The sequence below is a fragment of the Notamacropus eugenii genome, chromosome 6, assembly GCF_028372415.1.
Source record: "Notamacropus eugenii isolate mMacEug1 chromosome 6, mMacEug1.pri_v2, whole genome shotgun sequence".
NCBI classification, from domain to species: domain Eukaryota; kingdom Metazoa; phylum Chordata; class Mammalia; order Diprotodontia; family Macropodidae; genus Notamacropus; species Notamacropus eugenii.
Genome location: NC_092877.1, coordinates 136,324,775 through 136,338,871, shown reverse-complemented (window position 1 = coordinate 136,338,871; position 14,097 = coordinate 136,324,775). Strand labels below are relative to the sequence as shown.

Below are 14,097 nucleotides of genomic sequence, written 5' to 3'. Positions count from 1 at the left end.
AAGTGATGTTGGCAGACCACTTTTAAAGAAAAAGGCAAATAAAAGATTGTTACCTGAACCAATCCAAAGTGTCTTTTCTTGGAATAAGAACAACTCTCATTTCTGTAGTCCCTTAAGGTTTACAAAATGGTTTCCTCAAACTACCCTTGAAAGTAGGGAGCAAAAGGATCATTCACCCCCATTTTACAGATTGGGAAAATCGATGAGCAAGTATGGCAAAGTGACTAAGGGAAAAGCATCACCCAGTCCATTTGCTCCATTGATAACATTGCCATGCTAGTCCTGCCGCTTGTTACCTGGGTGACCTGCAGCAAGCTTTGGAGAGGTAACATAATGTAATGGATGGAATGCTGCACTTAGAGTCAGGAAGACCTGGGTTCAGATCCCACACCTGATGTTCAGTAGCTGTATGACCGTGGACAATTCATTTAGTTGTCTCATTTTTTTCCCCATCAATAAAATGAGGAGGTTGAATTAGGTGGCCTCTAAGGTGACTTTCAGCTCTAAATCTATGGTCCAAAGATATGAACAGATAGCAAGGAAGGGCCACAGTAGTTGGATGGGGAGTATACAGGAGGACATTCAGAAGAGTCCCGTAGGATAAGAAAGAATGAATGAGTGATGTTTGGTACCACTGGAGACTTCCATTGGTAAAGTCCTAGAACCACATAAGTATTTCTAGTTGAGGAAACCCAGACTCAGGATAGTAAGGTGATTCCTCTAACACCAAAATAATAATATCTAATAAGTGTTAGAGCCAGGATTTTTACTTGGGATTCCACCTTTCCCAGTTGGAAAGCAGAAATCTTGCCCTTGGTCTTGGTGAGTTTTGACTTGGAAGCCATATGATTTAACTAGTTCCATGACTCTCCTCCCAAGAGTTGATAAAATTTGGACTTCCTCAAATTTCTTTTGGATCATTATTTAAGTACTTACCAGGCAGCCTGCTAACAATGGTTCTCAAACCTTATAATTCCAATACAAATTTTTACATTTCTAAATTTGCTCCAGTGTTCCCTAAAGGAACCACTGTTATTGGAGGCAGAATGAGGGAAGAAGGAAAAGTAATGAGAATGGTAAGACAGGCAAGTTGCATGAAGCACAACAATTGTTGAAGAGGGGGACATTATCCTCTAAGGCAAAGACAGAGATCCTGGGACAATATCTGCAGAAAGCTGCTCTGAAGGAGGAACTTGCCTCAGCCCACTATCTTGTAGCTTCCTATTTTAACTATTCTCACAAACTCAAGGATAGCACCTTCTAGTTCTGGTGCCTTGGAATAAAGCTCCTGTTGCTCCACCCTAGTTATGTCTCTGGAAGTAACCTTTCTAAAGAATGTGTTTGATTGTGTAAGGACAAGAGGGTGGAGTTTCAGCAGACTCTCAACAGGGCAGGCAGCAGTGTTGGGGGAAAGAAAAGGGGAAGGGTCAGAATGCTGGCTTGTCATACCACATCAGTGAGATTTTCACAAAGGACTGGAAAGTCCCAGCTACACACACGGGTTGGAAAATACAGCTGCAGAGAACATTAAGTTAGGTATGCTCACTGTCACATGGGCTAAATCATCTAAATGAGACAAGAGGGAATAGAAAAATTAAATCAACTCAAGGCAAAAATGGCTGACAGTACCAGCCAAAAAATTTGGAGCTCTGAGAAAGCTTAGAGTCCCCTTCCCATTTCCCCATTAAATTACAGACATGTATTGCTGAAGTCTGCTTTGCTCCCAATGCTTCTGTTAATCAGATTAATACATATTTGGTGAAAAATAACAATATTATACACTGGGCAAATAGAGTACTTTTGCTCCTCAAAGAGATTTCCCATATGCTATCTTATTTATCTTCAAAGAATTCCAGGGAAATATATTTAAACCAGCACGTCTGTTTTCATGGGGCATCTGCCTCTGTGTGAAGAAGGCACTTCATTTGTCGATAGGCCAACTACTATTTTAAATGATCGTGACAGAGTTTTTCTGCTCTGCTATTTTGTATGTGCCGGGACACTAATAAGAGTGCTTTTTGCAAAGGATTGCGGGAAAGATTCTCTCAGCCAGGCCCTGGGAAAGGGCAATGAGAAACTCGGGACCGGTAGCTACAACAAATGTCCCTTTTCTAAGCTCCAAACCAGCAGGTCAATGAAGGCCAGCACTGGGCCCTCTGCCCTTTTTTATGCTTCTGATGCCACCTTCTAGTTTGTTGGGTTTGTTTGGGGGTTTTTTCACCTCTTTTCATAGCTCAAGTGACAGGCTTGGTCCGTGGCACCTGTGTGTGTAGAAGAGACTACAGAAGCCACTAGAGTTTGAATCTCTGAACTTCTCTCCAGGTCCTCTGCTGGAGAAAGTCTCTATCATCAAGTTCTAGAGCCACACACAGGGTCCAGACACACATCAATACATTCATCTGCCGGCCACGAAGATCTGCTCTGAAACTGGGTCGTGTTCCCTTGGGACAATGGATTTTTCATTCAGGAGGGAACAGAAAACAAATTAAGAGGAAAAAAGAACAACTTCTATGTTTTGATACATGCAACTTTTAAACTTTATAAATGGCCCAAACAAGTGAGATTTTTATGTCCTGTGTAGAGAGAAATATATTAATTCTTAGTGAAAAAATACCATACGCTTTCAAACCAGGAGTTATAAAGTCCTGCAAACCAAACGAAGATAGCTCTTTAAAGCACATCACCAATTAGCGGAACACGGATTCATAAAATCAAAACTTTCATTGGTTCCCTATTGCTCGCTAAATTAAGCTATTGTAAATCGTTTTTCAGGCATTTGAGGCTCTTCATCATATGACTGTAGCCTGCCATTTCCATCTTTTGCAAATTCCACTGGAGTTTACTGGTATGAGAACTGACCTCTGAGACAGGAAGACCATGGCCACAAATCCTGACCCCTCATAAGTGCTAGCTCAAGGACCATGCATGGACAAAGTGATTAATTTCTAAACCTCTCAGTGCCTAGGTCAGAGGCATCAAATTTCTTTCCAGTAACCTTGGGAGGTTAATTCTGCCTCCCTAACATGCAGACAGGGGAACCGAGGCTTAGAGAAATTAAGTAACCACCGTGAGATTCAAGAGCCAGGATTAAAAGTCAAGTCTCCCCTGACACTAGATCCCCACACCCTTTCCCCTACTTCCCCAAGTTTTGCTAATAACAGAGTCATCCAAATAGAGGAGAGAGAGAGAAATAAGCATTTACTAAGCGCCTACTACGTTAGGTTAATAATAATAATAGCACCCATTGTGCTAGGCACTTTACAAATAATCTTATTCGATCTTCTCAACAGCCCTATGAGATGGGTGCCCCATTTTACAGATGTGTAAACTGAGGCAAAGAGCTGTTAAATGACATGCCTAGTAGTAAGTATCTTAGGTCAGATTTGAACTGGGGTCTTCCTGATTCTAGGTCCAGCACCCTGCCCACTTTACCACCTAGCTGTCCTTGAATTTATCCCCTTTGACTTCGTATACTTGGAAATACTATCAAAAGATGTATACATTTTCATTTCTTTTAATTCTTCTCTTCCATTTTGCACCAGTTAAAAAAAAAAAAGCTACAAAGCCGTCTCAGAAATCATTCACTGAAATTGGGAGGGACCTTAGACATAATATAATCCATATCCTTCATTTTTCAAATGAGGAAACTGAGTCCCAAAGAGTGAAAATTATTTGTCCTACCTAGGTCAAGATAGAGGTAGTAAGTGGTGAATGATTTGAACCCAGATCCTTTGAATACAAATCTGGGGCTCTTTCCATTGTTCAAGGACCACTCCAAATTGAAAAGCACTCACACTGATTCCAAATGTACAAGAGAACTTTATAAAGTAATGAACTCTTTTTTATCCATTTAGTTCAAATGTTTAAATGCCATTTATGTGTATGACATCCTCCAGCTAAAGATCTCCTAAGCAGATAAGGTATTTTCTCATTTCACAGATGGGCAAAGTGAAAGAATGTAAGTCACTCAAGGTCAGATAGTAAAATTGATGTTACACTCATGAAGAGGCCTCCCATTGCCTCAATTTGCCAGCCAGCCAGTGGGCATCCATCAGGATTCTCACTGGGTTAGGAAACTGGATTTACTTTCCTTTGCTTGAAAATAGAGATAATGTAATCTGTATTCAATTATCTAGGTCAGGGGTGGGGAACCTGCAGCCCTCTAGGTCCTCAAGTGCAACCCTTTGACTGAATCCAAAATTCACAAAAACTGTGAAGTTTGGATTCAGTCAAAGGGCCTGAAGGCCACAGGTTCCCCACCCCTGCTCCAAGTACATACTGCGAAGTGAGCTGAGTCTTCCTTTCTTTTTTGTCTAAAGCATATTTTCTTGGTCAAGTTTGCTTTGTGCTATTAGGGGAATGACTCTTTGCCCTGGCTACTCGTGAGTGTCTATCTAATCTCCCCCATGTGCCAGCCATCTGTGTCTTTCCACCACTAATGAAAGAGGCTTAACTGCCCAGTTCCATATGTTGGGAACTTTGCTTCAGGAGGAGAAACAAACACACACACACCACATCACAACACCACACAGCACCACATAATACAGGAAGTGTCAGATGACAGCAGTTATTTATATGATTTCCCCCAAAACAAGCTTGTTGTCCTTCAACAACAATTTCTTTAAAAACAAAACAAAAACAAGGTATTTGTTTTTTGGATTTTTACCTCCATTGTACAAGGACAAATAATAGTTCATAGAAAATTAAACAAGTAATAAGTTCTAGGAAGTTCTTCCAAAGTCATTTCGAGAAAGCAAAAATAGAGACAAACTCTGAGTCTCAGTTTCTTCCCACTGTAAAATGGAGTTGGGCTGAATGATTTCTCAACATTATCATTCTGTGATTCAATTCAAACATAGGAATTTTGATTTCACATGTTTCAGTCTATCTCCTGGGGTAGAAAACACATGATTAAAAGGGAGAAAAATTTCTAGAACAGTCGAAGTAATTTCTTGAAAATGTTGAAGTCCAGATATTCATCCAGAAAGTTGTTGGCAATCCCTACTGTAGCCTGGATGACCAGCACAGCCAAAACTCCCAGACTCATCCGGAAACCTAATAACCTGTTTATAAGGGGAGAGAGAGAGAGGGAGAGAAATGACAAATACAGTGATCAAGAACCTTAACTAAGTTTGAATGCCCAAAGCTTCATCCCACGTGCCAAATTTAGAAAGGACTAAAACCACTTGCAGTCATTCCAAAGAAAAGCAGCAGAGCTAGTATGGCAAGAAGAACGAACTCAAATAATAAGTCACCTGAGAGCTTGCTTCCTTCATACAGTTGCACCCCGGTTAGCTTTCCCACCCCATCTGAAGCCCATAATTCAGTGTCCACCTGTTCTGCTTAGCAGCCTCCCCAAAAGTGTCACAGGATCTTTTCCTATGGGAGTAAGGGTCACTCCTTAAGGGTGCATTTCATGTTGTTTGCCCTGGGACCAGTTTCTGCTGCCCCAAGGCAGTCCAGCTCTGCAGCATGGGAACTAGCTGATACATATAGCTATGGGTCACACAAGAAGCCAGATCTGATTCGTTGTGGGAAATGCCAGAGCTTTTATGTTCCTGAAGTCTTAAAACTTGTTTTTTCTGTATAAGTTGAAGAGAGAACCTGTCTGCAAAGGTTAATTGATAACTTAAGGCATTCAAAGGATTATCATGACCTATGTACAATTATTGGAAGCTTTTGGAAGACCACAAGGGATTTTTGCCAGGTTTAAAAGCACAACAGGCAAAGAGGTGAGATGGGGTCAATATCTGTGCTTGAGGTCTTCTCCCAAATCCTCTTGATTTATTTTTATGCTTTTTTTCGCCAATCCTAGCAGGGTAAGTCAACAAGACTATAGTATTTGACCTGGCAAGACAGACTTGTTTCACATGGGAGAAATTCATTTGTACCCCTGAGTAATGTCAGTCAGGTTGGAGCCATTGTTGAAGGTGTTTTTCACTACCTAGCAGTAGGAGACTGGCTCAATCCCTTCCCTGAAACTTTCTGCCACTACCCACAAGGAAGGTTCAGTCTCTTACCTTTTGTTAGCTGACTCTGAATATCCGAAGAAGAATTGGTGACGAGCATACAGGTATACCAGGCCAAAAAGGGTAGCTAAGACTGAGGAGGGGCAGAATCAGAGGGGAGAAAAGTCTTGAAACTGGGTATAATTTTATCCTTAATTTCATCAGTCTTCACATCCTCGTAAATAACCTTCCCTCCTTTCCCCTTTGCTCTTTCCTTCTTTCCTTCTTTTCTTCTCTTTCCTTCCCTCCTTCCTTCTTCTTCCTTCCTCTCTCCATTCTATCTTTCTTGCTTCCTTCCTTCGTCCCTTTCTGTCTTTCTTTCCTCTTCCTTCCTGTTAACTTCATATTTGTTTCTCCTTTAATTATTATAAGCATTCATTTTCTCACCTTCCCTCTGCCCCCCCCCCCAGTGAACAATTGAACTATTTTTAAAAAGAAAAAAATCCCCAAAACAAATATTCATCATCTAGTAGAATAAATCTCCTCACTGGTCATATCCAAAAATATGTCTCATTCTGCTTTTTAAATTGGATGGCCTCAATTTCCCAGAACACTCTGTTCAACTACCATTTTGAACTTTGGTTCTGTTAATCCTTGACTTTCAAAGGAAAAGAAAATAACTTGTCCACACTTGCATCAGCCAGAAAGTAGACGTTGGAAAGAATGAGTCTAGTAAAACTGAAGGACTAGAAACACAGGAAACTTAATGCTAACTTGGAAAATTTGTGATTGATTGATTGACATGAATTTTTTGAGCATCCATTCTTTGAGCTAGACATCATACTAGGCACTGGTGCCGGGGATATAAGCACAAAGAATGGAATGCTCCCTACCTGGAAAATTCTTATATCCTAATGAGAAACACAAGAAGCATAGATGTAAGTATGAACCAGAAGAGGCGACCATCACAGGATAAAAATGAGCTCCAGGGAGAAATGGCCTAATTCTCATTGTCAGCAAATATTAGTTCATATTTATTCTTCTGGTTGTTGTTATTCAGAAATACTATTTTTCAGATGGCACAGACTTTTTCATTTAAGTCTCCAGGGGCAACAGGGTGGGTAAGGGTTAAAGAAAAGTATTTCTATGAAACAAATCTCATGTAAAACTCATTAGTTGTGAAGAAAGTCTCATAAGCAGGAGATGAATAATAAATGACACTTATGGAGTGCACTGAGATTTGCAAAGCGCTTTAGATACATTCCCAACTGATGTGCACATGAGGTACATGCTAGATGGACCAATGGACAGAGCACTGGGTCTGGAGTCAGAAAGATCTGAGTTCAAATCCAGCCTCTGACACTTCTTGACCCTAGCCAAGCCACTTAACCGTGTTTGCCTCTGTTCCTTGTCTATAAAATGAACTGGAGAAGGACATGGCAAAACACTCCAGGATCTATGCCAAGAAAACCCCAAATGGGGGTCACCAAAAGTTGGACATGATTGAAATGAATGAACAAGGACAAAAAAAAATAAACATGGGTCAGTCTTGAATGCAGCAACTATTCCAAACAAAGGTAAGTGAAGTCTCGCAGGATAGAGGATTTGCCTCAGCTGAGGGCCAACCTGCGTCACCCTTAACCAGACTGCGCACTGTCTGCCTAGAAATAAACCAGGTGTTCACAGGTTAAGCAGCAAATCCGGCCCGCCCTCTCTGTCCGCTGATGACTCAGTGTTTGCCTTGCCAACACAGTGGCAGACAGGGCTTCCTGGCATTAGCTTTGGTTCTCTGAGATGCCCCTAGCAAGGCCACCACTGTAACATATGATATGCATATACAATCACTCTATGTCCTTCGTCACTTGTCATCTTAGGTGCCGTCTCCTACGTTAACCTTCCCAGATCCACACCAGTTGTTAGCATTCTCTCCCTCTTAACAATATTTTGTGTTCTTTTGCATGTACTTATCATCCATTTGAGGGAGTGCCCACACCAACCATGTTCGCCTCTAACCCTGATCAGCTCCTCCTTCTTGGGAATACTTTCCAGCTGCCTCTTTTTTTGGCTTCATTTTGTAAATGATCTCCCTGTATTAGAGTGGCGGTGCCTTCAGGGCGTGAACATATCTTTCTTTTTGCTTCTATTTGTATTTCTGGCACTTAGCACAGTGCTTGTCACTGTTTTGTCCTTCCAGTCGTGTCTGACTCTTTGTGACCCCAGTTGGGGTTTTCTTGGCAGAGATACTAGAGTGGTTTGCCATTTCCTCCTCCAGCTCATTTTACAGATGTGGAAACTGAGGCAAGCATGGTTAAGTGACTTGCTCAGCATCGCACAGCTAGTAAGTGTCTGAGGCTGGATTTGAACTAATAAAGATGAGTTTTCCTGATTCCTTGTTATGTGGTGAATATTTAATAAATGCTTTAGCTAATCTAATCTGGGTCTCTGTGTCTTCCAAGAATATAAACTCTTGTGGGCAGGGACTGTCTCCTTTTGCCTCACCCATTGCCTGGAACCCAATGGGTGTTTGTTTGTTTTTTAATTAGGGAAAAAAAGCAACCCAAGAAAATTATAAAAAAAAAAAAAAGTTAACCAATTGGAAAAAGAGATACAAAATCATAAGGGAGGAAATAATTCCTTGAAAACTAGAACTGGGCAAGAGGAACTGAATGACATTATAAGACACCAAGAAATAATAAATCTAGAAAGAGTAAAATCGAATTTGAAACATATCAATAGGTACTTCATAAATGTCAATTGAGTTAAATTAAGAACATTTATGAAAAGAAGTAACGCACAAGGTACCTGCAGCCCATAGCCTGTTTTAGAGACCTCACTTTTCTAGATACAATTCCAGATGTTCATTGTCTAACTCTGATGTTTAAGAGAACAAGCTGTTACCAGTGAAATTGGTCCTTGCAGTTCAGACAAACTGGAACAAATTCTCAGTATCTTGTGGCACATGGAAGCAAGGAAAAAATTGTTCCTCGTTTTGTTGGAAGTCATTTTAATGATTTCCAGGGGGTGAAAATGAATAACCGTGTGATGATTCCAAAAGGTTATCAAATACCATGGCCATCATTTAGGCAGAAATATCACCGTAATTTTAATTTACCTTGGTTGAAGAACCATCCAGCCATCCAGAAGGTGACCAGGAATACGGGGTAAAACTCCACACAGTTTTGCCTGCAGAAAGAGGAAAAAAAACTGCAGGTTATCTGTGAGGCAACCAGAGAGCACCAACCAGTGAAAATGACTCCTTTTACAAATAAATGTCCATTTTGGCCCTGCGAAACTAATAGGAGTCACGAAACAAAAAAAAACTCTTTACCTTGAATCTAAGCAATGTCTGAGCTTTTCCAGGAGAGAATTCAAGGATATTTTCCAGAAACTACTTACAACCTTTTTCTGCTAAGTCCTTGCTGAAGTTTCACTGTGACTAGGAGGTGACTCTTGGTTCTCAAAATCTATGGCTGCAGTGTATGGGTTCTGGAGGAGCTAAATAAGCTGAATAGGCCTAGAATGCAGGCCCATGGATGAATTTAGCTAGGCTATTTCTCTTCTAAATTCAGAGAACATTATCACCAAAAAATTAGCCACCCAGTAATGACTTGGATCATGACGATTCAGAAAACTATCACACTAAAATAGAGAGGTTGTAATCAGTATTCAAGAGAGGACTGAGAGGGACCTTAGAGACCACCCTGATCATGGGTTTTCAAACTCTTGTGTCCTGGGCCTGACTAGTCTGGTGAAACCTACAAACGTCTTCTCATAATGTTTTTACATGCATGAGATAAAATACAGAGGATTATAAAGGAAATCAAATATACTGAAATAGAATTACCAATATACTTTTGAGAAACAAGCTCTCCAATCCCAGGTTATGAATCCTTCATCTGAATTACCCCCCTCATTTTACAGATGCAAATATTTGGATTCAAAAGGGAAGGGACTTCCCCAAGGTCTCATAGGTAACAAATGGAAGAGCCAAGACTAGGATTCAGCTTCACTGATTCCAAATAGCCCTCCTATTATCACATGTTCCCCCTACTAATGAAATTATGGTTCATCCTTCAAATATTGATTAATTTTTACTATCGTGACACCAGTAAATAGGAAGTCAGAGTGGCCTGTTGCAAATGTGTTGGACTTTCTGTCAGGAAATACTTGTGTTTGAAACCTACCTCTCAACATTTACTAATTGGGTAACCCTAAAGCCATTTATACTCTCTGTACCTCATTTGTAGAATGGGGATTTCAATAATACCTGTGACATCTACACTTACAGGGGGAATGTGAGAATAAAATTAAATGATGTAAGTAATTTGTTATTCAATTGTTTCAGTCATATCTAACTCTTCATGACCCATTTGAGGCTTTCTTGGTGAAGATAGATGAGTGGTTTGCCATTTCCTTCTCTAGCTCATTTTAAGTGACTTCCCCAGCTAGTGAGCATCTGAGGCTGGATTTGAACTCATCATCAAGATGTGTCTTCCTCATTCCCAGGCCAATTTTCTATCCTGTGCACCAACTAGCTGCCTCAGATGTAGATAAAGTGCTTTGCAAACCTTACAGCATTATATAAATGTCCAATTCTATTGCAAATATTTTTTTTAACAAGTGAGGTAAGTCAGAAAATAAGACAATTGATAGTTAATAGATAGAAATAATACAGTGAAAAGAGCATCACTAGCCTGAACAACAGTTCTGAGTTCAAATCTTACCTTGGACAAAGCACTTCACTATTTTTGGCCTCAGTTATTCACCTATAAAACGACTTCCCTGAAAGGTTCTTTGTGAGGTCCAAATAGATAAAGTTGTAAAATGTTTTATAACCTTTCTCTCATCTCTCCCCTCTCCATTCCCTTGGTATAGAGACTCCCAATGAGAAAACTCCCTCTACGAGTACATCTCAGTCACTTTTCTACTGAGAGTCTTAGAGAGCTGCCTCAGGGAACTACAAGACTTGAGTGTCTTGTTGGCATCACACAGCCAGTATAAGCCAGAGGCAACACTTGGACCCAGGTCTTCCTGACTCCCAAGCTGTCTTCCTACTGTACCACACTGTGCCTCTCTTGTAGCTGTAAAGTGCCCAGAGTAAATGAGGAAGAGAAAAAGGTGCAGAGTAGCATAGCCCCTGTGCAAGGATCAATGAACATGCATTTATTAAGCACTCACTCTATGTTGGGCTTAGTGCTAAGGGCTGGGGATACAAAAGAGAATATACAAATGAATGAAACTGCAATATTGGGTTTAGTTTCTTTGACCTCTCTGCCATCCATCCACTCTTTCCATCCCCTTCTCACCACATTAGCTTAAGCCCTCATTCCCTCACTGGTCTCTTTACTATAATCAGACCTCTCCTCTCTAGTTCATTCTTCACTCCACTGACAGAGGAAACATCCTAATGGGGGCCATCTCCAGTCGTCCTGATGAAAATCTGGCCACTGGACCCAGAGGAGAAAGTGAGGCAGGTGATTTTGCACAGCCCTCCCTCACTTAAATCCAATTCACTTGCAAGTCATAGCATCTCTTCCTGATGTCATGGTCCTCTTTGAGAATAAAGGACAAGCAACAGCTATCTTCCTAATGCACGGCTCTGATTGTGTACCTCCCACAACCCTAAGAGGTAGGTGCTATTATTCTTTGCATTTTAGAGATGAAGAAGCTGAGGAACAAAGGTTTAGTGCTGGTCCTAAGTCACACAACTAGTGAGTACCTGGGGTAGGATTTGAACTCAGGTGCCACCTGCCTGCCTCTGAGCAGTTCTCCTCAGAAACCCATGACTTTTGATTGCCTAGAACAGTGGTTCCCAACTTTTTGTGATGCTGCAATCCCCACTCACAAACAGAAAGAAAAGCAATGTGAACTTCCAAGGTAATTTAATATACTACCCATAACATTCTTTATAATTATTTATTGTTTAAGATAGGGACAGGATAGAGCACCAGCCCTGGAGTCAGGAGGACCTGAGCACAAATCCAGCCTCAGATACTTACTAACTGTATGAGCCTGGGTAGTAGCAACCACACTAGCACACAGGGTGAGCTGCTAGCCCAGATTCTTTGATCTGCTTTTCTAAAGGAAAGACTGCTTCAAAGGGGTCAACAATCTTACTTTAATTAAAGAATGCAGACAGATATGTAGAAGAAGTGAATATCCAAGAAAGAATTCCATAAACAGGGCTCCCAACCCTCTAAACAGAATAATACAACCACCTACATATACTATCAGACTGGGAGAGCACCAATATCTGTGTAGTCAGGGGGCTCTTAACAAATGACTGCCCAGAGTCTGGTTCAAAGAATCAAAAGGTCCTTCTCATGAGTGAGCCCCTAAAACAAAATGCCAGCCTCCCAGAATATATAACAAATACTCAGCCCCTGATTAGTTCAGAGCCAGAAGTCATGAAACATACATGACTCAGCAAAGTTGTGAATTATCAGGGTTCAAAGGAGATTAATCCTTAATAGGTTTATAATTTAGCCTGAGCTAGGAAACTGAACCCCAAAAAGAAAACCATAAAAAAATTCTACCTTGTTTGCACTTACACCCTGGCAAATCACTTAGGCCTGATTGTTTCTGAAAAGGAGAAAGAAAAGGAGGAGGAGAGGGACGAGAAAGAAGAAGAAGAATTTTTGGACAAACCCCCTGAACCATTTTTGTGAACTACCAAGGGGTTTGAGAACCACTAAATGGTCTAGAAAATAAAGTCTCAACTATCAGGACTGATATTCAAATCCCTCCACATTCTCTAACCAACTTGTTTTTTCCAGTCTATCTCACACTCACACCCTCTTAGCTCCAGCCTCATTGTACTACATGTCCTGTGATTCTCTCACACACACCCCCATGTATTTGTTCATGCTATTTCTTATTCCCTCTGCCTAGAAAGCCCTCTCCACCCCTTCCATCTATACCTGTGGAAACTTACTTATTCTTCTAGACCAATACAAATGCCATCTCCTCCACAAAGCCCACTGCATCAGAAGCATCTTTGTTTTCCTTCTTCATATATTCCATAACATTTGGGCTCATAGGATCATGGATTTAGACTCAGAAGAAACCTTAAAAATCATCTCATCCAAACCTTCCCCCTCCCCCATTTTATAGATGAGGAACCTGAGGGCCAGACATATTAAGTGATTTGCCCAGGGTCACACAAGTAGCAGATATGAAATTCAAATCTATGTCCCCTAACTCCATGTGCTCTTTATACCCCCTTATGCATACAAGATACATATTCTATTTTGTATCATAGTTTTTTGTGGGATTCTAATTTATCTTTTCAGTTTTGTTGGGAGTCTAGCACTTTGTAAACTGTAGAGTGCTGTATAAATATAAACTATTATTTTATATTTAAAACTCCATTTAAGATCGCATTTGAAGGTATTGTGTAATATAATAGAAAGTCTGGAGTCAGGATAGAACTAGATTCAAATTCTGCTTCAAAACTTATTAGATATGTACCCATCGGCAAACTCTGATTAACCAGAGGTTAGTCTCTGATTCTGTTTTCACAAATGTATATGAAGGATATAATAGCCCCTATATCACAAGGTTCTAACACAAATCAAATGAGATAATATATAGAAAGCAATTTTGAATCTTAAAGATAAATATAGATAGAGATAGATAGATGTAGACACACGCATATGTATATGTGTATATAAATATCAGCTATTTTTGCCTTCATTCATCCCCAGCAAAATGTAAGCTCCTTGAGGAGAGAACTTTTTCATTCATTTTTCTTTAAATGTCCAGTGCTTAATATGGTGCTTTACACATAGTAGGTGCTTAATAAATATATTTGATGGATTTAATTGAATTCGTATCTCCCCAGTACCTAGCATGCTGCTTTACACATAGCTGGTGTAAATGTTTGTTGAATTGAATTGAATTTTCAGGAACCTAAGAGAGAATTCTATTCTTTTCTTTCAAGGACATTCAAACTAAAGCCAGTACCTTCTTTCTCTCCTACTTTTGTATATACTGGACATAGATATAGTATACTTCACTGGAAATATTAAAAATATTTAATAAGTCAATAATAATAACCCAAAAAGCTCTGGTTGTTCCCATCCCCTCCCCCCCATCCCATAATAGCTACCTTCTCCTATGTTCACTACTGGACATGCTAAAGAAGTCA

The 14,097-nt window shown here is 40.3% G+C and overlaps 1 protein-coding gene across 7 annotated transcripts in view; it reads right to left on the bottom strand.

Moving 5' to 3' along the window:
* Positions 1-4,646: 4,646 nt before the first annotated feature.
* MGST2 (microsomal glutathione S-transferase 2) overlaps positions 4,647-14,097 on the bottom strand; it is a 105,472-nt gene continuing 96,021 nt past the window's right edge. For all 7 annotated transcript variants that reach the window (XM_072621089.1, XM_072621095.1, XM_072621092.1 and 4 more), the window contains 3 exons: positions 9,061-9,131; positions 6,021-6,102; positions 4,647-5,063 (listed from right to left, as the gene is read on the bottom strand). In XM_072621089.1, the coding sequence (XP_072477190.1) occupies positions 4,931-5,063; positions 6,021-6,102; positions 9,061-9,131 (286 nt within the window). In that variant the 3' untranslated portion in view covers positions 4,647-4,930. The remainder of the gene's footprint in view (positions 5,064-6,020; positions 6,103-9,060; positions 9,132-14,097) is intronic.